This window comes from Oenanthe melanoleuca, chromosome 27 (genome assembly GCF_029582105.1).
Source record: "Oenanthe melanoleuca isolate GR-GAL-2019-014 chromosome 27, OMel1.0, whole genome shotgun sequence".
Lineage (NCBI taxonomy): Eukaryota > Metazoa > Chordata > Aves > Passeriformes > Muscicapidae > Oenanthe > Oenanthe melanoleuca.
In genome coordinates, this window is record NC_079360.1 from 3213943 (window position 1) to 3237901 (window position 23959).

At 56.8% G+C, this 23959-nt stretch overlaps 4 protein-coding genes across 4 annotated transcripts; 3 read left to right on the forward strand and 1 right to left on the reverse strand.

Moving 5' to 3' along the window:
- The first annotated feature begins 194 nt into the window (after nt 1–194).
- Nucleotides 195–11932, forward strand: RAB5C (RAB5C, member RAS oncogene family). Its single transcript, XM_056511884.1, has 6 exons — nt 195–349; nt 8203–8447; nt 9457–9608; nt 9885–10007; nt 10743–10836; nt 11230–11932. The coding sequence occupies exons 1-6, from the start codon at nt 213–215 to the stop codon at nt 11343–11345; spliced, it is 867 nt and encodes a 288-aa protein (XP_056367859.1). The 5' UTR covers nt 195–212; the 3' UTR covers nt 11346–11932.
- Nucleotides 11933–14077: 2145 nt separating this feature from the next.
- On the reverse strand, nt 14078–15098 carry LOC130264009 (heat shock protein beta-11-like). The gene has a single exon (XM_056511894.1). The coding sequence runs from the start codon at nt 14967–14969 to the stop codon at nt 14226–14228; it is 744 nt and encodes a 247-aa protein (XP_056367869.1). The 5' UTR covers nt 14970–15098; the 3' UTR covers nt 14078–14225.
- Nucleotides 15099–15113: 15 nt separating this feature from the next.
- On the forward strand, nt 15114–16621 carry LOC130264004 (heat shock protein 30C-like). The gene is made up of 2 exons (XM_056511887.1): nt 15114–15287; nt 15791–16621. Exons 1-2 carry the CDS (start codon nt 15145–15147, stop codon nt 16467–16469), a joined length of 822 nt encoding a protein of 273 aa, XP_056367862.1. The 5' UTR covers nt 15114–15144; the 3' UTR covers nt 16470–16621.
- A 546-nt stretch (nt 16622–17167) lies between these two features.
- On the forward strand, nt 17168–23821 carry KAT2A (lysine acetyltransferase 2A). The gene is made up of 18 exons (XM_056511812.1): nt 17168–17684; nt 18258–18381; nt 18457–18602; nt 18971–19060; nt 19205–19386; nt 19628–19819; nt 19909–20015; nt 20152–20259; nt 20346–20482; nt 20606–20814; nt 20885–21011; nt 21239–21349; nt 21439–21582; nt 21829–21943; nt 22034–22070; nt 22205–22268; nt 22465–22549; nt 22750–23821. Exons 1-18 carry the CDS (start codon nt 17457–17459, stop codon nt 22941–22943), a joined length of 2400 nt encoding a protein of 799 aa, XP_056367787.1. The 5' UTR covers nt 17168–17456; the 3' UTR covers nt 22944–23821.
- Nucleotides 23822–23959: the final 138 nt, after the last annotated feature.

The window sequence follows — 23959 nt, forward strand, 5'->3', positions numbered from 1 at the left end:
CTATTTTTCCAGCCCCGGCTCCGCTGAGTCTCTGCCCGCAGCCGCCCCGCCCTGTCCGGACGCACCCCCCACCCGATCCCCCACGGGGCCTGTCACACCGGGACCCCTCCGGACCACAACTCCCAGCAGTCCCCGCGGGGGTGCCAGAACGTCACGCCAGCTCGTTAGGGCGGGGAGTCCCAGGGGGCGGGGCGAGAGCGGGGCGGTGACATATGATTGGCAGCTGTGTCTGCCTGTGGCCGGCGAGCGGCGGGCGGAAGGGGTGGTCGGGTCCGGAAGCGGAACGGGTAAAGGCGGAAGTGAGGGCCGGGGCCTGCGAGACGCACCGGCGGGAGCGGCGCTGCGGGCGGTGAGTGTGGCTGCGGCCGCTCCTTTCGTCCTGACGTGGCCGGGCTCGCCCCGAGGGTGTGGGCCCGTTTCCCGGGACCTCTCCCGGCCGAGGGCGGCGGTCGGGCCCCGCCGCTTCGGGGGCGCCGTGGCGGGAGTGGAGCGGGGCTCGGTGGCGCCGCTGTGCCGGGCGGGGCGATGCTGGGGCTGCACCGGACGGGCGCCGCCGCCGCCGGCGGGGCGGGGGCTCTGCTGGGCCGGGTGCCCTCCCCTCTCGCCGTGCGCCGGCCTAGCGGGGCCCTGCGTGTCTGGCGAGGCGGGGGAGCGGCAGCTCCGGCCTGTGGGGAGCGCTAACGGGAGAGGAGCCGCGCTGGGTGCGGGCAGCGGCACGGCCGGGGACGGTGCCCGGCTCAGGGCAGAGTCCCGGCGGCGCTGTGGGCTCTTAGGCCAGGCTCCTCCGGGCTCGCGGGACAGCGGGAACGAGCGGCTGCCGCCGGTACCGTGTGTTTGTCCGGCAGCTGTGCCCCAGCTCCCGCCGCTCACAGCCGGGACTGACTGGAAGTTGAATGGGATTGGGGAAGGTGTGGTGCCAGGACAGAAGGGGTTTTCATGGTGAGATCATATTTTGTAGTAGATGCTCAGCCTCTGGGGTGGGAATAGAAACTCCAGGAGCTGGGAAGCCGAGCTGGGTTCTCAGGACCTGCAAAATGAAGGAGGTCTGTATTTAATTTTCTGTAAATGGGTTCCGGGGGAGACTGTCCTGGGTCACTTCTGGTGCCAAGCACAGCCTTGTGCCCTTTGAGGGGCCTTGTGAAGGGAAACCCGTGGTGCTGTAGGGCCCTGAGCAAGGCCCAGGGGCTGCAAGGACATTTTGTGGCTTGTCTGTAAGGGAACCTCAAACAAGGCTGTCCTTGGATCTGTCACAGCAGGAGACACCCTGGTGTGTGAGCTGGGAGTGCAATCGATATGGGATCCTGGTGGGATTGCACCAGGAGTGCAGGTGTGAGTGTGAGCAACAGGTTTGCCTTGCTAAACCCTGGGGAAACTGCTCAGACCTTATTCCTGGTGATGCTCAAAGCTCCTGGGGCTGGGCAGGGGCTGTGAGTGGTGCTGGGACCTGCAAGGAGCCCAGCCCAGCTCTGACCCCAGCCCAGCTGACCTTTAGTTGCTGCCCTCAGATGTGGCTGTTGGAGCTCTGACCTTGGCTGTTTTCAGTCCTGTAAGGAGGTTGGAGAGGAGAATATGTCGAGGCACTATTTTAAGTCTGGTGTGGAACAACTTGCATCTGCTATTCTTAGCTTTTTGTGTGGAGGGTCAGCACACTTGAGCTGCCCTGTTTACAGCCTGACATTGGGCCTGTGCTCTGCTGGGGCTTCTGAGCCTTGGCTGGGGCTGAAAAAGCAAACTCAGTCCAGTTGCCTTGACATGCCATGCAGTCTGAGTGAGCTTCCTGGAAATGCCCACTAATGTCCACTACTACCTTGACTCTGAAAGTCACTTACATTTCTTTTCAGCTCACCTTTCATGTCTGAAAAAGGTTAAGAATTCAGGATAGTACCTTTAGGCAGCTGCAAGATAATTCTGATCTTGATGCATTCTTGGAGCGAGGCGAGCAGGTAGAGCACAAGCCTGGCTGGATCTGGGAGGTCAAGGACAGGAATGTTTGGGGTCATACCTGTATCTCAGTGTTGAAATCACTTCAAACCCCTCATGAGTCACAATAATTTGCTAGAACAGTCAATGCCTTCACACCAAAAATCTGCTTCTGGGGTGACCTCTCCTAAGATGCTCTGGTTGATTTAGCTGACAGTTGTACAGGCAGTGGGGGATCCCTAGAGCCTCTAAGTAGGTGCTGATGCCTCTCCAGGTGATGGAACAACCCAGGCAATGTGAGATGGACTCCTGGAGAGGGTTTGAATTACTGGAGAGCATGAGGGAAACGCTGGCTTGACATGTAGATATGAATATATAAGATAAAACATTTCTCTAGTTTTGCATTAGTAGAGTACACTTTGCTTTCCTGTGAAACCAGTGATGCATTGGGCAGTGTGTAAAGGAACTCTCTGGTGATGTGGCCAAACCTAATTGTTGTGCTGAGACATGGGATTATCTCCATCACAGCAAAGCTCTTCTGCATCTCAACAGTGATGAGCTCGAGGGTTGCTCTAGGCCCTGCCAGTCATCAGCTCTGGATCCAAACTTCTTCAGCTGCTGCACAGTTAGTGGATGGTAGTCATGGCATCTCCCTGAAGAGGGAGGGGGAAGGAATGCCAAGTGCTTTCAGACACAGGAAATGAAATGGGAACGCTTCTAATGAAGTGGGTGTAGCCCAGAGTATTCCTGTCAGCAGACTTAAAAGAGGATAGAATGTAGAAATGTTGGAGTCAGCTGTTTTCTTCCCTTGGGGTATGAAGTTTGCAGCCTCTTATGCAAGTCCTGAGAAATTGTCGGAATAACGTCGAAAACACTCCAGACACTGGCCAGAAACAGGGAACCTTCCTGGATGTGACATTATTGGGGAGGTATAAAATTCATCTGAGGTCTGGGGAGAGTGCTGTCCTCCCCTGGAGCACAGGAATGAGCTGCTGGAGCAACTCTGCATAAACAGATAAGAAAACTCTGGTTTTCATGTTTGCTTTGGTTTGGTAGCACTCCAAATAAGGAGCTGCTTGAGGCAGGAGATCTTTGTGCAGTCTGGGAAAGATATTCTGAAGGTCACAGATTCTTTGCAGTGCAGGTGGCAGTTTGCTGCTGTGCATTGCTGATGTTGCCTTCTTGCTGGCTGAATAGTGGGTGCTATCCAAGGGATGTGTTGCTGAGTGTCTGGTCAAAGTGAACCTGTGTCTGTTGAAGGCATCTGAGCAGGAGTCAGTGTCAGGAATAGGAGTTAAACAACCTTGGCTGAAGAATTTAAACCTTGGTGCTTTTGTTCCATTTGAGTCAGTCCAGGCTGCATCCATGAGTTGATCCTCCAGCCTTGCTGTGATAAAGATAACTGAAAGTGGGTGAGGGCTGCAGGAGGGAGCTGCTGTGGGACAGAGAGCTAGTGGGCAGCTAATGGGAGATGAAGGTGATGTAAAACTCTTCCACAGAAGTCTGTGCTGGAGGGATTGTCACAGCAGGGTGGTGGCCTTGAAATCTCTGAGGATAGAGTTGTTTTGTAAAAGCTGCTTTGGAAAACAACTGTCTGCTGGGGCTGCTCCAGAGGCCATGGATGTGCAAATGTCAGGAAACAGATGTGTGTATCAACAGCATGAGAAGGAGCTGGTACTAGTAGCTGAATGAGTAGTTCAACTTTGGAATGGAAATCCTATTTACCTCTAAATTAAGATGAGCGTGTCCAAGTCTTCATGAGTCTCAGACATGCACTGCACAGAGAAGTTGTTAGCCTATCTTAAGTTGCTCACAGCCATAGGAGTGCTGCTGAAACAGGTGTCTGAGCTGATTTGGGTCTGTGAATCTGTACTTTAGGGCTGTAGTGCAGCTCCTGCCAGCTGAAGTGGAGAGTGGCCCAGTTCAGAGCAGTCCTGAGCTCCAGACTGCTCCTTGCTGAGTGAGGACTCATTCTTTGGGGAGGGAAAAGGCAGGAAGGTAGAGTGTTGTCTGTGGAAAGGTAGAGTATCAAAACTTATAAGACTTGATGGGGCTGAGTTCTGTAGGTTGAGTATTTCCTGGTTCATCTCCTCTGTAACAGCTGGGCTGTTCCTCCTTTCTCTGCAGTCTGGACCCCACTGCATTTAGGCTGAAGAAGTTTTTTCTTATCAATAATATTGATGAGTTGGAATATTAGGTTGACATTCCATGCTGTACTAGCCTGGGCTAGTGTGATCCCTGTGTGGTTCTGCTGGGACCCACACTTTCTGCTGGTCCTGCTCATGGAAGTTGCTCCTGACTCAGTGAAGCTGACCTGTCCTGAAGCTGGCTGTGCAGCCCTGGGCCAGCTGCCCATGCAGTGTGAGGTGAAGCAAAACCACTGGGTAACTTCAGGGATTCCTTTGCCAAGGAATTCATGTAACACTGTCAGCTATTTAATGAGATAAATACTTCACTGGGGCTTTTGTCTTGAGTATTTTGGTTCTAAGCCAACAAATCCCCAGTGAAGCAACTCCTTGCATAGCTGAGAGCAGCAGCAGTCCTTTGGGTAACTAGAGTCTTCAGGATTGGGTTTCTAATATCCTCAGCTTTCAGAGTAGTCCTTGCTACTGGGTGAACACAGGGCAAAAATATCAGATTCTCTAACTTCTGACACCTTAAATGAGCAGCTTCCCTGAGGTGGGGTCTCCTGCAGGGGTTAATGTGGGGATCTGACAGTAATTCCCCTGTGAAGATTTGTGTTCTTGTCCTGGGTAGGTTTGTTTGAAATGGTCTCTGGTGCTATTCCCCATCATCCTGAGGGCTCTGGGGAATGGTCTTGCACTTGGGCAGGCAGGGAGTGCAACAGCTATGGCATATGCTTTCTCATTTAGGGCACTCAGATTCATGAATTTAATATTCCTGGCTGTGCACAGCCCCCTCCAGCAAACCCTGGCAGGCAGAGGAGGGGTTGGAGGAGCATGAACTGCAGAACTGATAGACCTGGAGCTCTCACTTGTGGGACAGCATCAGGAATTGGTCCTTGACTTTGATCTCAGAGTAAACAAGAAATTATGTTAAGAGTTCACAATAAAAATATCAGTGCTTTTGCTGTGGGATGCAGAGCTCCAGAGTTCCTGTGTGTGCTTCAGTGAGCGGGAGGTGGGTAGGGCAGGTAAATAAACCAGCACGAGCCTTTCCATGGGTCTTGTGATCTCCCAAGTGCTGGGTTTCACTAGTTAAAAGAAACTAGTAGGAAAATTAATGCTTAATCTTAATTACATGAGTACCCCACTGTGCCCTTCCTCTTCATGGCCTTGGTGGCTTGAGTTAGCGTGGCAGGCTGGGACAAGCTGGGCCTTCAGCTGCTTTCCCTGTCCGTGTGGTATCACTGTGGTTATTTTGGTCTGCCTGACCCATGGCTTGAGTGTCAGTGCTGGGGTTCTCATGGGGAGCAGGGAGGGGTGAATGCCCAATTCCATGCTGGGAAGTGGGAGGATGAACAGAAATGGCTTCATACAGCAGGAAGCAATCTCTGTTCCTCAGGTCAGTGCCCAGTGCAGGCTGATCTAGCACAGGCTGATCTAGCACAGGCTCAGGCTGTGTAGTTCAGCTGCCTGTTCCCTTTGTAGAGCTGAGTTCTGACTGGAATCCTCAAACATGCTGGCATTGGCAGAAAGTGCCTGTCCTGCCATGGAGTGTCGTCACTGTCTGCAGCATTGGTGGCCACTTCCTTCAGTTGCTTCCTCCTGTGACCATCAGCTGGTCATCCAGGTCTTGGGTATGTCCTTAGCCCAAGGCCATCAGTGACCACTTAGGGTCTATAAATTCCACTCAAACATCCGAAAGATATTGTGACTTCTCATGTGAACATGAAGCCATATAAACTTATACTCAAGCCCCAAACTATCCTTAGATGATGCTCTGGTTCTCCATAATTGGAGCAATCGAGGCTCTGGCTGCTGCCCTGCCTGCCCTGACCAGTGTCTGTCCACAGTGAGCTCAACATAGATGTGCTCACCTAATTCCATTGCAGTTCATGTAGCACAACCAGATGGCAAAATGCATCAAGATCTGTGAAATATAGGTCAGGCTAAGACTTGAGGATGTCAACAAGCTCATCTCCTTGTTTTGCTCTGGGATTCATCGCTATCAGATTTCAGAAGGCCATAACTCAGACATACTGTGATTCACACAGTGTTTGTGCAGAATGTTGGTCTGGAGCAGCAGTGAAGCTGATAGACTGCCCAGGGAGTTATAAATACAAGGTTGAACCAAAGCTGTTCTCTTGCAAGCTCTGTTTAGAGGGGAAGCCCTAAAAGGTGGAAGCCTCTTCAGGCTGGTAGAGATGCAGAGCTGCTGCTGAGCCTCTTGAACCTGCAGTGACCAAGCTTCTCCTGGCCAGAGCAACCAATGCTGCTCACTCATCATCCAGCAAAGCCAGTTGCTGGTTTGTTTCATATCAAGCTTTCTCATCCTGTCAAACAGTGTTTGCCCTTCCGCAGAAGAGGGAGGGAATTCCTGACCATGCTACTTGCAGGGACCCAGCTCTGAATTACATCTTTGCTGCATAACCCAGCTGGACTCAGAGCCATGGCTTCACAGCTCTGGCTCCTGAAACATCCCACAGCACTCAGAAGTTTTACTCCTCAGTCCTACCCCCCCAACTCCAGTGATTGGTACTGGCTTAAAAGCTGCCTCCTGGTCAGAGCAATTTGAGGTGAGATGTCAGCCTATGCTCAAGTGCTTTGTGATGTGTAAGCTGCTGAGATTCTCCAGCTGCTGGCACTCACAGGCTTCAGAGTAGCTCTGAAACGGTTGGAGGTTTCCTATCAAAGCTGTCAAATGTTGGATTGTTTAAACTTGAGGCATAAAGTAACCTCAAGCAGTCACAGCTGGACAGGCCTTGCCCTGGAAACTCTCTTGAAGCTCTCATCTGTGCTGAGGAGGCTTGAACCTTATTTACAGGACACTCTGCTCCAGTTTGACTGTTTTAAACTTCTAAATGGGTATCTAATATTGGCTGGGAAAATGCAGGATGTTCACAGAGTTTCTTTGGGGATACTCTCAGGACAAGGAGCAATTGACTTTTGGGGCATTATCTTTCAACAAACAGCCTATGTTAGGAGAGTAGAAGGGAAAGTGGTGATCCAGAGCAGATGCAATCAGCTGTAGCATTTATCATCCACAGGGAAGTGGGAGTCGTGAAGGGTACAGGAAATGTGCCTAAATCTGTAACTGTGTACTTGGAAAGCATTCCTGTTCTCTGCAAGCAGCAGAGCTTAGTGCTTAGGGAGGCCCTGGGATTCACTTGTGGGTAACTCTGGGTGCAAATCAGCTTGTGCTGCTGTTCCTGCCATGGTTTTGTGCTTCTGCACCATTCAGGAGGTTGGTGCTGGGGAGTGGTTGGCAGTGCTGATCCCAGGGGATGCTGATCCCGTGTGAGGAACGTGGCCAGTAGCCTGATGACCTGGAATGCTGTGGGATAAGGGTGCTGAGGAAGCAGGATGGGTGTGGGAAGCATTAGCTGCTGCCTCTGTTTGGATCAGGTTGGGTGGTGATTCCTGGTGTGCAGCAGGAATGGGAGGGGGAGCTGCTGTCAGCTTCTGAGGGGACAGCCTGTGCCCAGAGAGAAGCTGCTGTCAGGTGCCTTTCTGAGGTGGGCACCCCCTCAGGTGCCCCAGGTACCAGACCACCTGCCTGGCTCCAGGGCTGTCCTTGGGCCTGCTGGGAGATGCAGAATATTGTGGTGTAAGTGCCTCAGAAGGAAAAGATGCCTTTAGAAACTCCTTTTGTCCAAATGCCTCATGACCTGCAGAGCTGCCTCCTGCCACTGTTCACTGGGATGGCTCTGTATAGCATTAGTAGTCTGAAGTTGCTTCCTTGTGAACTTGAGAAAGGAGGAGGGAGCTAAAGGTCAAGCTCAGTTACCTCTGTGATCTGAGTAATTGCTGTTTGAATAGACAAAGCTCTAGTAATACCCATTGTGTGCTGGGTGCTCCTTACCTGCCTCACCCCAGCAAGGTGTGTGTAACATCCATCCACTTCCACAGGGTGGAAGTGCTGGAGGGCCCACTGGTGGGGAGGAGAGCTTGTAACACCATTACCTCTTTTCCAGGGAGGCTCTGCAGACTGAGATCCTGCTGCAGGGGCTGCTGCTCTGTGGTGCCCACAGCTGATAACTTTCCACAGTGGAAGGAACCACCACCAGTCTGTGCTGATGGTGGCTGCAGATCAAACCACCCTCTAGAACTGGTACAGCTGGTCCCTGAGCATGTCACTAACTCTGACCTCTTCTTCCAGTTGCAACCTGCCTACAGGTGGATCCCAGTACAGAACCTGCAGCATCCTTAACTCTCGGCACTCCTGCACTCAGACCACAATGGCAGGTCGAGGTGGAGCTGCCCGACCGAATGGACCAGCTGCTGGGAACAAAATCTGCCAGTTTAAACTTGTTCTGCTGGGCGAGTCGGCGGTGGGGAAGTCCAGCCTGGTGCTGCGCTTTGTGAAGGGGCAGTTCCACGAGTACCAGGAGAGCACAATTGGAGGTGAGTGCCAGCTCCAGATGCCTGTGGCCAGGAGGTGCTGACCTTGCTGGGGCAGTCTGGGGTGTCAGAAGCAAGACTGGCTATTTTGGTCTGGTCTGGGATTTTTGCTATAAATAGAGGCAAACAGTTAATGCCTTAACTCTCGGTTCACAATTTGTTGGTATAGTGATCAGCACAGCAGAGGATAACGCTATGGCAACCCTGCACTTTGCCTCTGAGGCTTTGTTTCCAGTGCCTCAGCTCCAGCTTCTAATTGGAACTGAGGCTTTCAGCTTGGTTTATAGCCCTCAATTATCTTTTCAGACCATGACCTGGGATTTTGGGGCTGTTTCTAGCCTGATACTATTAACTATTTACACAGTGTTTTCAGGTCTAGTAGTTTATTAGCTTGAAATCGTTAGCACGGCGTCACCAATCAACCAAAGGCTGGCTGGCATGTGGGTGTCTGAGCAGCAATACTGGGGGGAGTCCTGAGAAAAGGCTTGAGTTGTCCCTCTGTGACATGTGCAGGGAGTAAGCACAGCTCAAAGTGTGGCTTATTGGCAAGCAAGGCCTAATGCTCCTCTGTGGAGGGCTGTGCTCTGCCTCAGTCTGTATCTGACACCTGGGCCTTTGTGCTGGGTGTAACACATGGTGTTAGACTCACTGGGACAAGAAAATAACCAGTTACTAAACTGGAGAGTGTGGTGTAAGTGGGCTGAGGTTGGTACTGTTATTGGTGTTCCCCAGACATGATGATGGTGGTGCCACAGCTGGACTGTGATCCCTGTCAGGGGCTGCTGACAGGGTCTGGCAGTATGATGGTCCAGGGCCAGCTGCTGCCTGGGCCCTCTGGGCCACCTTCCTGTCACTGTGTGATGATTCTTGTGAGCAGGGAGTGTGACACAGCAGAGCTGCAGCTGCCACAGCGAGTGGCACTGGGCTCTCCAGGGCTCAGCCTGCTCTGAGCTCCTGTGCTGGCTCTGGGCCCTGCCCTGCTGCAGCTGAGGCAAACCCCCTTCTCTTGCAGCTGCCTTCCTAACACAGACAGTGTGTCTGGATGACACAACAGTGAAGTTTGAGATCTGGGACACGGCAGGGCAGGAGCGATACCACAGCCTGGCCCCCATGTACTACCGGGGGGCTCAGGCAGCCATCGTGGTCTACGACATCACCAACACAGTGAGTGTGGGCAGGGCTGGGGGGCTGCCAGGAGTGCCCTGGGAGCATGGCTGGGTCAGAGCCCTGCAGGTACCTGGCTGGGGGTGCCAAGTTCTTGAAAACTGCTCATGGCCTCTTCCTCAGCTCTGGCCAAGGCTGTGAGCTGATAAAGGATCCTGCTGCCAAGTGCTGCAGAAGCAGAATGCTTCTCACAGGAAAGCCTTGTTCTGATCATATCTGCCCTGTGGATTCCTACATGGCTGCCCTTCCTGACTGCTGCCTCCTGTTTGCTTCCAGGACACATTTGTACGAGCCAAGAACTGGGTGAAAGAGTTGCAGAGGCAGGCTAGCCCAAATATTGTAATTGCACTAGCAGGAAACAAGGCAGACCTTGCTAACAAGAGAGCTGTGGACTTCCAGGTGAGTGGAAATCCAGGGAAGTTGTTACCCAAGCAGGTCAGAAAAGCATCTTTTTGCTTAAGTGAGGGAGATGGCAGCTATGTAGAATATGCTTTGAGGGAGAATGAAAGTGAGGTTTTGTGCTGAGGACTGCAGGATGCCATTGTGCCCTGCCCTTCCCTTGCTTCTGTCATAGCACATGTGGCCCTGGCTGGTGAAAGTCCTGGTGAATGTGGAGGAGGAGGCCCACAGATCACAAGCTTCTGTCCTCAGCCTCCTTTGCTGCCTTACTCATGTGGGGATGTCTGCAGGGTGTGAAACAGCATCTTCTGGGCACAAGACACATGAGGAATCATTCCTAGCTTGTTCTTGCTCTTCACAGCTCTTATCTCATCTGAGGCAAGTGCTCAGGAGAGGTTCTTACCCAGCCCTCACACAGGATACCTTGTGGTGCCCTTGCAATGGGTGTCACACTCCCAGCTGACCCAGGTCCCAGTTGCTGTGTGTGCATGTGGCTCAGTCAGGCTGTGCCCCAGCTCAGCTGTGGGACACTGGGCATGCAGGGCTGCTGATGGAGCATGGCCCTGGGTTGTTCAGGCCTCCCCCAGATGGGGACAGGGAGAGGGAAGGGAATTTCTGGCCCAAGGTGGGACATAGTGTTTCTCCAGCAGCTAGTGCATTGACAAGTGAAGTGCATGAAGTCTGCTTGGGCCTCCTGGCAGGCTGCCTTTAGCACTGTGCTGTGATTGTTTGTAGGATGCACAAACATATGCAGATGACAACAGCTTGCTGTTCATGGAGACGTCAGCGAAGACAGCGATGAATGTGAATGAAATCTTCATGGCAATAGGTACGGCCTGTGTGTAGGGCTGGGGCAGCTCTGGGCACCAGCACAGCCCAGGAGGGTCCTATGTCAGCCAGGGCTGGTGGCTCCTGCTGGGGCAGGTGTCCAGTTTGCCACACTGGTGTGGTTGGTCATTCCCTGAGCATGTGGAGCCTTCGCCTTGCAGAGCTGGTTCCCTGTCCCTTTGTCTGGGGATGTGATGGAGATGGGAGCAGGTCTGATGCCAGCCAGAGCCGAGGATGGGTTGGTTTGGCATGCAGTGCAAGCTGCATGTTTGTCCTGTCCCAGACTGTTGTCGGTGAGGGCTCAGGCTGGAGCAGGCTGAACCCACCCTGGGGTGAGCAGTGGGAGGAGGTTCGCCTCTCCGGAGGACTCTGCTAACACCCCATCTCTTTCTAGCCAAGAAACTGCCAAAAAATGAACCCCAGAGTGCTCCTGGTGGCCCAGGCAGGAATCGGGTGGTGGACCTTCAGGAGAGCAGCCAGCCCAGCAGAAGCCAGTGCTGCAGCAACTGAGCAGCTGCTGCGGCGCGCGAGCCCTTGGAGGACGTGACTGGAACCCACGCTAACGATCGCACTTACCGTAGGGCGGCTGCTGCCGGCGCCGCCGTGATTCTCCATCCCTTTCTGATCATAGGCTGGAGGGAGTTCTTCCACCTGCACCTTTCTGTACAAATACTAATTCAATTCTAAGTCTTAAGTCACTTTTTTAATATATGAACTTCTGCTCTTCCCTCTTCCTGGTGGTGGTGGATGCAGGACCTGGTGTCTGCCCAGCCAGCGTGGCCGTCCCGCGGGTGAGGCCAGCAGCACCCAGGTCCCACAGCACTGTAGTTCACTATGGGAAACAAAGGGATATTGGGACACGTGTTTAAAGTTCCCTGTCTGTAAGAGCTGAGGCTGATCCCGTTCGATGCGCCCAGAACAACCACTAAACTGTAGCATTAGAGACAAACTCCGGCTCTTGGGCCACTTATTGACCAAATCAATGATGAGTATTTGGGGTGGGGCAGAGGGAAGCAAAACTGGTTTCTTCTGTATTTTGTATTGTATGTTTCTCCATGTAACCAATCAGTATCTTGTCAATATAGTACATCCAACGAGCTGCCTGTTGTCTTTCTTTGTGTTGGACTCCAGCATGCCAACTCTTCTTTTCTCTTGGTTCTGTCGTAATGCACTAATCCTGTTGCAACTTTTGCAAAAAATCTTGTATAGAAATTTGTCCTTTTCTCGATGGTTGTGATGCCACTAATATTGTTAACCCTGCTGTGGTGGGAATACACAAGGTTTACTGATGTACAGAGGTGGGGTGGGGGAAGCCTTGGGTAACCTGTCGGTGGGAATGACATGTATTGCAAAAGCCTGTAATTCCACAAAGAATGAAGGGAGGTATTAAATGGCTTCTGTTGCCAGACTCTAACTGATGTTGGCTGCTGCCTAGTGCCTAATGCAGTGTCTTATGCATCCTGGTATTTAAGAGGAACTGTTGACTTAGTCTTCATCACAAACTTCAGTTTTGTGTGATTAAAACAAAATTTTTATAAACCTATCATAACAACAATGTTCATGTTTCTTAATGCAGCAGGGACTGGATCTGAGCACAACATTTCTGGTGGAGGCAGAGCTGTGCAGGGCTGCTCCTGGTATGTTCCACACCTTGGTAGGGAAATGGGGCCCTTCCTTCCTGAGGAGGGAGAAATGGGCTCCTGAGCTTGGGATGTGTGGCTGCTCCTGCACAGCTGCTCTCCTGAGAGTGATGCTGCTGGTGTTCATTTGGCTCCAGTGTGCTCAAGGAAGCTTGAGGGAAATAGTGGGAATTATTCCTTGCTTGTTACTTCTGGGGAAACTACAAAGCAAGTTGGAAAGAGGTGGGGGGGACAGTGTGTGGAGCTCTGCTGAGCAGTGGGACAGGCTTGGGATGGTGCTCCAGAATTCATGAACACAATGGCCTTGGAAGATGCTGCTCTCCTGTCACTGCTGATGGACTATGAAACTCCAACACCCTGGGACCTGGAGTCAATGTGGAAGAAGGAGCAGCCCCTTGCAGCTCCATCCTGCTGTGTGTGATGCTGGCAGCACCATTTGTGCTCAGGAGAGGCTGAGGATGGAGATGTGCTGCATTTGGAACCCACTGCCCACCTCAGCTGATGGGCTGTGAGAGGCTCAGTCACAGGAGAGCTGTGAATAGAGTTGTATGAACAGCCTTGGCTTGTGTGTCCTTCATCTGCTATCTGAGGTCACAGTGCCTCTTCCTCATGCTGGATTTCCCTAAAATCCTGGAAGCAGGAAGGGTCTGGGGTGATTTGGTGATGGAGTGCCTGGGATCATCCTTGAGCCTGGGCTGCCTGTAGGATGTGGCCTCCAGTGGCCCCCACTACACCACATTTGTGTGGTGCTGTTTGTGCCTGGACTGCTGGAGGTGCCCAAGATCCCTGTGACACCATCCAGTGCTCACAGTGTGGGGTGGACTGATGCTGGTGATTCCCCAGGCATGGAGATTAACCAGTTTGGAGAAGGGAATCCCTGATCCCACTCAGAATAATTCAGTGGGCACTGTGTGCACTGCTGTTGCCATCTGCTGGCTCCTCTCCCTGGGTGCCTGGTTTCTTCCTTTCAGTCTCTGAAGGCATCTGTGATGCCCTAAGAAGGGTCTTGCTGCTTGCCAGAGCAGGTGCTCAGTACTGAGGCTGGAGCCCTGCTGCTGTTCCTGGTGTGTCTGGGCAATGGGCTGGCTGACCTCAGGGCAGCTTTAGCACAAACAGGCGTTCCTGCCTGCATACCTGCTGCCTGCCCACACACCTGCTGCCTGCCTGGGCCTGAGCATGGGTGTTTGTGGTGGTTGTGCACCGCACCCGGGGTTGGGCTTTTCCCTCCCTGCTGCTGGGAGCTCAGGGTGGACTCCAGCAGCCCCGTGCCAAGCTGGGAAGGGGAAAGTGTGGGTACAACAGCCTCACACCACACCCAGGCAGGCAGCCCAATGTGGTTCCCTCCCTATTCTGTGGGGATGGGTTTTGGCTGAGGCTGACAGCGGTGTGAGGAAGGGGTACAGGTGAGTGGGACTGCCCTTCCTGCCTGCCTCCCTTCCTTAGCAGCACAGTGCTCCCAGATCCCCTCTCCTCCCTCTCTGAATCCTCTGGGTCTGCTCTCTGGCCCCATTTTGTGCTGCCCTCTCTGTGCATCCCATTACTCTGGCACCAAGAGTAGGGTGCAGCCTCCCCATCAATCAACACCCAGAGAACACAAGAAGATTCAATGCAAAAGTATTTTTATTGGATACAAAAACATTCCAGTTTAGTGAAAAAAATGACATCATTGCCGATGGAGCTTGTCTGGGCTTAAACCCGAGATTTGCTCCTGTCTGCTCCGGTCCTGCCGTGGCCATGGGGTCCCATCCAGTTACGCCTGGGCTTTGTTGGTGGCTCCGTCCTCAGAAGCTGGTCCGGTCTGTGGGGCAGCAGGGCTGACCTGGATGGGCACGTTCCTCTCGGGAGCGGCCGGCAGCGCCAGCTTGGGGGCCTCGATGCGGAGCTGCCCGTCCTTGGACAGGGAGCAGCTCAGCGCTTCGGCATCCACCTCCTCGGGCACGTCCCACTCCCGCTTCAGCACCTCGTACTTGTAGGAGAACGAGCCCTTCTCATCGACGTTCTGCGTCTCCTTCTGCCCCACCAGCACCACCTTCCTGCCCACCACCTTCACCGACAGCTGCTCGGGAGCGAAGTTCTTCACGTCCTGGCAGACGGAGAAGCCGTCCCCGGAGCCCTGGGTCAGGGTCATGCTGCTGCTCGGGGTTGTCTCCGCGGCGATGGCTCCGTGGTTGCTCAGGAGCTGCTCGAAGCTGCTCATGAACTCCCGAGCCTTCTCCATCTCCTGCTGCAGCTCGGTGAAGATGGTCTCTGCGTGCGGCCAGAGGGTCCTCACTGTGCCCAGCCGGCTGGCCAGGGAGCTGGAGGCGAATGGTGCGAGGTGCATCCGGCAAAGCATCGCTGCTGCTGTTGTTGTTATTGCTGCTGCTGTTGTTGTTATTGCTGCTGCTGCTGCTGCTGCTGTCCCGTTTCCAGTGGGCTGGAAGCGCTCTGTCCCGCCGCTGCCGTCGGAGGGTTTTATACCCGTCCGCTGGAGGCGTGTCCCTGCCCTGTACATTACGTCACCCTCGGGAGAAGAGCTCAGCTCTTTCCAGCCCGTTCCAGCTCATTCTTGTTACTCACCCGTGAGGAGCGGCAGGGCTGACGTCGTGCCCGGCATACCTTCGCCCTGACTCTTACAGCTCTGCTCTCCTGGCTTATAATTAGCAGCATCACCTCAGCCTCCGAGCGGGATGTCTGAGCCACCCTTGCCAAAAATCCGTGCCCTTTGCATTTCCCAGGCATGGAGTGAGTGCGGGCTCGTCTCCTCCCTGCTTCCCCCCACCCTCAGCTGTGGTGCATTTCCCCCCAGCTGTGCCCAGGGAGGTCTCCTCAGGTGAGACCAGAAGTCACCATGCCCAGGTGGGGTGCACAGTGTGGTGCTGAGGGCTCAGGACAGGCTGGGGGTGGCCAACAGGGAGAGAGGCTCCAGAAAGTGCAGGAAGTGCCTGGCATCAGATGACATGGGACACGAACTTCAGGGGTGGGACTATTCCCTGTACTGGCAGAATTGATGAGCTCCTGGCACAACGGCGCCTGGCTCCACTGAGCCCCCGGAAGGGGGGCCAGGGAAGGGCTCTGTAGCCCCCCGGCCATGGCCCCATGGGCCCTGCTGCATCACGATGGCTCTGCAGAAACCTGAGCTCCCAGCACTGACTGCGGCTCCCTATTTGTGGCATGTGACTTGTCCCCAGAAACAGGCGCTGCTATTTTGGCTGGTGGATAATCAGCCTCTCAAAAATAGGCGATGGCTCCAGGAGGGTGCGTGGGGAGAGAGCGTTCTGGAAGGGACACACCCCTGGGCAGGGGAGAATAAAACCCGCTGCTCCCCTGCCCCAGCCCAGCACCGCTCCAGCCACTGCACCGAGCAGAGCTGCAGCACAACCAGGAGCACTCGTCGGGAGCAGAGATGCTTTGCCGCCTGCACTTTATGCCGCCCATGTCCAGCTCGCTGTTCCCGTGGCTGGGACCCGTCCGCACCCTCTGGCCACATCCAGGCACCCTCTTCGCCGAGCTGGAGCGGGAGATGCGGCTGGAGATGGAGAGGGCTCGGGAGTTCATGAGCAGCGTGGAGCAGTACCTGAGCAGCGGGAGCAGCCCCGGGCGGCTCGGCATCGCCACGGACCGCGCCTCCAGCACCAGCGCTGCCCTGACCCAGGGCTCCGGGGACGGCTTCTCCGTCTGCCAGGACGTGAAGGACTTTGCGCCCGAGCAGCTGTCGGTGAAGGTGGTGGGCAGGAAGGTGGTGCTGGTGGGGCAGAAGGAGACGCAGAGCACAGACGAGAAGGGTTCGTTCTCCTACAAGTACGAGGTGCTGAAGCGGGAGTGGGACGTGCCCGAGGAGGTGGATGCCGAAGCGCTGACCTGCTCCCTGTCCAAGGACGGGCAGCTCCGCATCGAGGCCCCCAAGCTGGCGCTGCCGGCCGCTCCCGAGAGGAACGTGCCCATCCAGATGGGGCCAGCGGTGGCACAGGCAGCTGGCAGCACTGAGGAGGGAGCCGAGCGGGCCAAGGCGTGAAGAGGAGCAACGGGGACCAGGCTGAGCCTGGCTACGGGGGCAGCTGCTGGCCGCAGGGCGGGACCGCGCTGGGACTGCGCGATGGCCCGGGGGGTGGTGTCTGCCCAAAACATGCGGCTTTTTTGATATATAATAAATATTCCTAACTTTTATTTGTGTGGTTTTGGTGTTTCTGGTCTTGCCCAGCCCTGTGCTTTGCAACAGAATGCCTGTGCCCACGCAGCGCGATGGCAGGGTGGGGAACAGGGCTGTGCTTGCACCGGGCGTGTCCCTGGCACCTGCCCTGGCAGAGGAGATTGTGCGAGGGGCTCCAGGCCATGTGCAGCACTGAGCATCCCCGGGAAGTCCTGAGCATCCCCCTAGGTAGCTTTGGAACAATTGACTCCCATCTTCGGGATGGTGCTGGAACACTCCCGTGCCGTGCCCGCCCCGCCGGCGCTGGTCCCTTCCAGGCGCTGCCCGCAGCTCCGCGCAGCAGCCCGACGCTAAGCCGCGCCCCCGCGGTGAGAGTGGCCGCGGCGGGCGGAGCCGGTTCGCTGGTACCGGTCAGGAGGCGCGGCCCCGCTCCGGCTGCGGGAGGCGGAGGGCGGCTCGCACGCCGCATTTGGAGAAGAGGGCGTGGCCATGCTCCATATTTGCGGGAGCCCGCGGAGTGCGGAGCGCGCCGTGCGCCGCCGGACCGGCAGCGGTACCGGTTACCGGAGGGGTGGGGGGGGTTCCTCCGGGCACCGACGGCTCGGCATCGCCCCGTGAGGGGCTGTCGCGGTGGGGCGTCATGACCGGACCTCGATCCTTTCTGGACGGTTCACGCCACCCGCAGTCCCGAGTGGGGGCTGTGCTCGCGTTCGGGACCGCGGGTGCCGTGAACCGGCGCCGGGAGCGCCGTCCCGGGAGCGCCGGCCGCACCTCCCGCGCCGCCGCGGACTACAGATCCCGGCATTCCCGGCGCGCAGGCGCAGTGAGCGCGGGGCGCACGCCGGGCCCGGCATGGCGGAGCCGGAGGCCGCGCAGCCCGGGCGGCCCCCGCCGGGCCCGGGCACCGGAACGGCGGCGGCGGCGGGAGCGAGCGGGGGAACGGCTGGAGGAACGGGATCCAGCGACCCGGCACGGCCCGGGCTGAGCCAGCAGCAGCGGGCGAGCCAGCGCAAGGCGCAGGTGCGGGGGTTCCCCCGCGGGAAGAAGCTGGAGAAGCTGGGGGTCTTCTCGGCTTGCAAGGTGGGGACAGCGGGACAGGGAGGGCAGGGAGGGCAGGAGGTGCGGTTCAAGCTGTGCATGAATAGGAGATGCAAGGACGGGCATGGTGAGGGTACAGGAGGGGGGCAGGGGATGCAGGAGTGGGGGTTCAATGCTATGCACGGGTGGGGGATGAAGGACAAAGGTGCTGACCTGAGTGAGGGATGCAGGAGGGAGTTTCAAGGATGTTTATGGGTCCAGGAGGGGAATTTAGGGGCTGCAGGGGGGTGAGTGCAAGGAATACATGGACAAAGGATGCGGGAGTGGGTGCTGGGATGTACATGGGGTGCAGGACTGGGGTGCTGGGCTGTGTGCAGGCAAGGGGTGCAGGAAGAGAGTGCTGGGTTATCCAAGGGAGGTGCAGGGATGTCACTGGGCAGGGGCTGCAGAGTCCTGGGACTGCCGGGGGAGTGTTGGGATGGTGGGTGGTGCAGGGTGGGGGCTGAGAAAAGCTGGGCTTGGTGAAAAGGGGTAGGTGGGAGCCAGGGAAGTCCCTTGACCACAGAAGGCAGCAGCCTGAGCCACTGCAACAACCACTCCTGTCCCTCGTCCCAGGCCAACGACGCCTGCAAGTGCAATGGCTGGAAGAACCCCAACCCCCCCACAGCCCCTCGAATGGACCTGCAGCAGCCGGTGACCAACCTGAGCGAGCCGTGCCGCAGCTGTGGCCATGCTCTGGGTAACCACTGGGGCCTCCTGGGCAGGGCTGTGGTGCTGATCCCACAGCCTCACCCTGGCTTTCTCTCCGGCACAGCTGACCACGTGTCCCACCTGGAGAATGTCTCCGAGGAAGAGATCAACCGTCTGGTGGGCATGGTGGTGGATGTGGAGAACCTCTTCATGTCAGTGCACAAGGAGGAGGACACGGACACCAAGCAGGTGTATTTCTACCTGTTCAAGGTGCGTCTGGGGCTGTGCATGTCTCACTGCCCCACTTGTGCAGAGTCTCTGGTCACTGTGGGGGAACAGGGGCTGCTGTCCCACTGTTTGTGCTCTGTTGGAGCTGGTGCTGAAGCTGGGGCTGTGAACATCCCACAGCCCAGAGATCTGGAACACTCACCCTCTTCTGGAGTGACTGCTCTCCTAGCCTTGAATTCCCTAGGGGGGCAGCTTTTAGGGGATGAATGGGTGTGCTCCAAGGGCAACACCGGTGCCTTCCTGGCTGTAGAAATTGGAGCAGCCCCTTGGCAGCATTCAGCCACCTCCACCTTTCCTGGAGCATCCGGTTCCTGGGGCTCTATTGACTGTGTCTGATGGTGTCTTTGTAGCTGCTGCGGAAGTGTATCCTGCAGATGAGCCAGCCTGTGGTCGAGGGGTCCCTGGGGAGCCCCCCCTTTGAGAAACCAAACATTGAGCAGGTGAGGCTGCTGTCAGGCTCATGCACTGCCCTGATGACTTGTCCTGTCTGCTGCTCTTGCACAGTCCCCTCACTCTCTGTGAGGCAGCATGGAAGAACCCAGAGCAGCCCCTGTCACCCTCCCACTGTCCCCTTCTCTCCCCAGGGAGTCCTGAATTTTGTGCAGTACAAGTTCAGCCACTTGCCACCCAAGGAGCGCCAGACCATGTATGAGCTCTCCAAGATGTTCCTGCTGTGCCTCAACTACTGGAAGCTGGAGACACCGTCCCAGTTCCGTCAGCGCTCCCAGAACGATGATGTGGCCACCTACAAGGTCAACTACACCAGGTGAGGGCAGGGGGCCACTGAGCCAGCCACCCTGGGGTCTGACTCCTGGGACTGCCCAGCTCTCCCAGACTGTCAGTCAACTAGGAGAATAGACACCCAGTGGGGCCAATCTTCTAAACGTCAGCTGTGCCCGTCATCCACCTGCTCTTCTTGTCCCTGCTCCCATTGCCCCAGGAGGGATGTGGTTTCTCTGGGGTCTCTGGTTCCAGCTCTGTCACCAGAGCCCCTTCCTGCCCCACAGGTGGCTGTGCTACTGCCATGTGCCACAGAGCTGTGACAGCCTGCCCCGCTACGAGACCACCCATGTCTTCGGGCGCAGCCTCCTCAAGTCCATCTTCACGGTGACCCGCCGGCAGCTGCTGGAGAAGTTCCGGGTGGAGAAGGACAAGCTGGTGCCAGAGAAGCGGACACTGATCCTCACTCACTTCCCCAAGTAGGTGCCCAGTGTGGAGATGGCTGCTGGAGCACTGAGGGGACTCCTCCTCTGGGATGCTTGCATGCTGATGTGCTACTCCCTTCCAGGTTCCTCTCCATGCTGGAGGAGGAGATCTACGGTGAGAACTCTCCCATCTGGGAGGCTGATTTCACAGTGCCAGCTGCAGAGGGTGCCCAGCTGGTGTCTCGCCCAGGTATTTCAGGAAGCAGCTCCTGTTTGGAGGCTGTGGGATAAAGGGTCAAGGTGTGGCTGAGCAGTGGCAGTGGCTGGGCTGCCATGGCGTGACAAGGCATTTTCCAGCAGTCATGGGCACCATGGGTCTGTTGCAGCTGCAGTCAGCACCGTTGCCGTGCCCACCACTCCCCTCTTCAGCAAGAAGCTCAGCAGCAGCAGCTCAGCTGCCAGCCTGGATGCCAGCACCCCAGAGCCCCTGCCAGGTAAGGTTGCATGAGCCCACGCCAGAAAGCTGGAACTGTCCATGGTCCCTCCCAGCACTGGATGTGCCTTTCCACTCCCATCCCAGGAGAGAAGCGGAAGCTGCCCGAGAGCCTGACACTGGAGGATGCCAAGCGGATCCGTGTCATGGGAGACATCCCCATGGAGCTGGTGAACGAGGTCATGCTGACCATCACCGACCCCGCTGCCATGCTGGGCCCCGAGGTACGGGCTGCCAATGCTGGGGTGGCTCTGCTCCTCTCCAGCTGCTTCCCCAGCGTGCCAGGGTGGAGTGGAGCTCCCCCAGCAGAGGGTGTGCAGGGCCAGTGACCCCCCCCGTGCCCCCAGACCAGCCTGCTGTCGGCCAACGCGGCGCGGGACGAGACGGCGCGGCTGGAGGAGCGCCGCGGCATCATCGAGTTCCACGTCATCGGCAACTCGCTCTCGCAGAAATCCAACAAGAAGATCCTGATGTGGCTGGTGGGGCTGCAGAACGTCTTCTCGCACCAGCTGCCCCGCATGCCCAAGGAGTACATCACTCGCCTCGTCTTTGACCCGTGCGTGGCCGGGGGGCGCTGGGGGGCCGGTGTGGGGGGCTCCCCTCACCCTCGGCCGTGCTGCCCACAGGAAGCACAAGACCCTGGCACTGATCAAGGATGGACGAGTGATTGGGGGCATCTGCTTCCGCATGTTCCCTACGCAGGGCTTCACGGAGATTGTCTTCTGTGCTGTCACCTCCAATGAGCAAGTGAAGGTGAGAGCAGGGAGAAGGGAGATGGGCACACACGTGTGCCCCCCAAAGCATGGCATGGGCAGGATAGTCTCTCTGTAGCTGGTGTAGGGCTGTCCCAGCCCCTTACTCATCACTGACCAGCCCAAGCAGTGGTAGTTGCTCCAGGACATCTTCAGCTGCCATTTCCATGAATGGGAGGGGGTTGTTTGCTGTCTGGAGGGGTCCCTGTCTCATGATACTTCCCCAAGGGCTATGGGACGCACCTGATGAACCACCTGAAGGAGTACCACATCAAGCACAACATTCTCTACTTCCTCACCTATGCAGATGAGTACGCCATTGGCTACTTCAAAAAGCAGGTGGGCTTCTTTCCCTGGGAGCTGCCCCCAGCTCTGTTGCACACCTGCCCCCTCCCACCTACCCCCTTCCACCTGCCCCTCTCTCCTAGGGCTTTTCCAAGGATATCAAGGTCCCCAAGAGCCGCTACCTGGGATACATCAAGGACTATGAGGGGGCAACCCTGATGGAGTGTGAGCTGAACCCACGCATCCCCTACACTGAGCTTTCACACATCATCAAGAAGCAGAAGGAGGTATGGCCCAGGGGTGGGTGGGAGGATAGGTGAGTGCTGCCAGCCACCCCCTGAAGGCAGGGGAGAGGTGTGGGGCTATGCTGGCTCTGAGAGCAGCCTTGCAGGGCAGCAAGGGGGCGTTGACACTGGCCAGGGTTGATTCTGGCCCTGCACAGTGAGTTTGTGGGGTCCCATATCACAGTGTGGCTCCCTGGAGCATCCTGCAGCCCCATACATCTGCTCCCTTCCAACCCCCATTCCCTGCAGATCATCAAGAAGTTGATTGAGAGGAAGCAGGCGCAGATCCGCAAGGTCTACCCAGGGCTGACGTGCTTCAAGGAGGGCGTGCGGCAGATCCCCATCGAGAGCGTCCCTGGCATCCGTGAGTCCTGGCAGGGGCTGGCAGGGGGGCTCTGTCCTCCCTCCCCATGGCTGCAGTGCAGACATGGTGACACTGACTCTTGTCTTCCAGGAGAAACAGGATGGAAACCGCTGGGGAAGGAGAAGGGGTGAGTGCTGCATGGGACTGGGGGTAGACCTGCAGCAGCAGGGCTGAGGGCTCAGCTCGGGCTGTGCCTCGGTTTTGGCATTTTCCTGGCCCTGGAATGCAGAAAGGCTGATGGGCACTGCCTTTGTCCTGCAGGAAGGAGCTGAAGGACCCAGACCAGCTCTACAACATGCTGAAGAACCTCCTGGCCCAGATCAAGGTGTGGGCAGGAAGGGCAGGCACACTGTGGGGTTGGCAGGCACACTCAGATCTGCCTCCCTTGGGTTGGGCTGTACAGGGCTTTGCCCTTGGGGACTGCTGGGGTGGCCCAGGTGTGGGGGGAGCGGGACCCCTGGGTGCTGGAGTGAACAAGGGTTGTGTGTTCATTGTTCCAACTGCCTCCCACTTCTCCCCAGACCCACCCCAGTGCGTGGCCCTTTATGGAGCCAGTGAAGAAGTCAGAGGCACCAGACTACTATGAAATCATCCGCTTCCCCATTGGTAGGTATCTGTGTCCAGGATTGTAGGAGAGGGGGTTGAGTACCTCACATTAATTGTGGGATTTGTGCTGGAGACTCATATTTGGGGTGGTGGGAGCCTCAGGATAGCCCAGAGTGGGACAGGGATGGTGGTCGGTGTCCAGCTCAGTGGCTGGGGGGTGCAGAGGCCTGGGGAGGGGTCTGAGCCTTCCCCACCCGCAGACCTGAAGACCATGACGGAGCGGCTGAAGAACCGCTACTACGTCACCAAGAAGCTGTTCATCGCCGACCTGCAGCGCATCATCACCAACTGCCGCGAGTACAACCCGCCCGACAGCGACTACTGCAAGTGTGCCAACACCCTCGAGAAGTTCTTCTACTTCAAGCTCAAGGAGGGGGGGCTCATAGACAAGTAGCAGGGGCTGGCCTAGACCTGCTGTGGCCACCGGCCCTCTCATGGGAGGGACAGGGCTCCTGTGGGATCCAGCCCCACTCTCTCTGTTGGTAGGAGCTGCAGGAGGGATTGGTGCTGCTGAGCAGCCTGGGGAGCTGGGCTGTCCTTCTTGGGGAGCCACAGGGGCTGGGGGGACTGGTGCTTTTATCCCTGAGGTGCTCTGGCTGCCTCTCCTAGGGAATGGGGGTGAGGCTGGAGCTGCCTCATCAGGATCTGCCCAAGGCAGGGACAGCACTGAGCTCCTGCCTCTGCCTGGGGAGGGGGAGCCCCCTGACCCCTGTGCATCCCCCCTACCTGGGATCGTGCCTTCTGCCCTGACTCCCTGTGACAGGGCAGGGGCACACAAGTGCTTTGGTTTCTGCTCCGTCCACGTTCAGGCAGCCCCTGCCCCTCACACTGAATGTACGGTGGGTCAGCCCTGCGCTGCCCGCAGCGGTGCTGCTCCTGGGCTGGGTCCTGCTGGGCGGGGGGCTCTGCCCTGCACACCCAGCTCCTGCTGCCTCTGTCAGCTCTTCCCTCCCCCCGGGGCAGGTCTGCCTTCCCTGCCTGTACACCCTCCCTGCCTGCCTCTGCTGCCAGCTGGGAGGTGGGGGGCTGCCAGCCCCAGTCCTGCCCCTCTGAGTGCCAGCGAGGGTGACTGCCCGGTGCTGCGCTGGCCTCTGCTCCCTGCTCCACTGCCTGGCAGCCACCTCTGCTCATCTCTGCCCTTGCTCCCCGCTCCTTGTGCACCCCACGCCTTTCCCTGCCCCCTACTGCCCCATTCCCATTACTGGTGTTTTCGTTGTTTTGTTTTGTTTTGTTTTTTGTTTGTTTTTTTAAATAAATGTCCTTGTGCAGCGCCGGCTCCATCCTTGGGGCTCACCCCAGCGTGGTAGGCAGGGGGATAATCTGGGATGTTCTGGAGGGTGTTGGGGAGGGGAATGTGAAGATCCCCGTGGATGGGCCGGGGTGCACTGGGCAGAATCGGGGTGCAGGGGT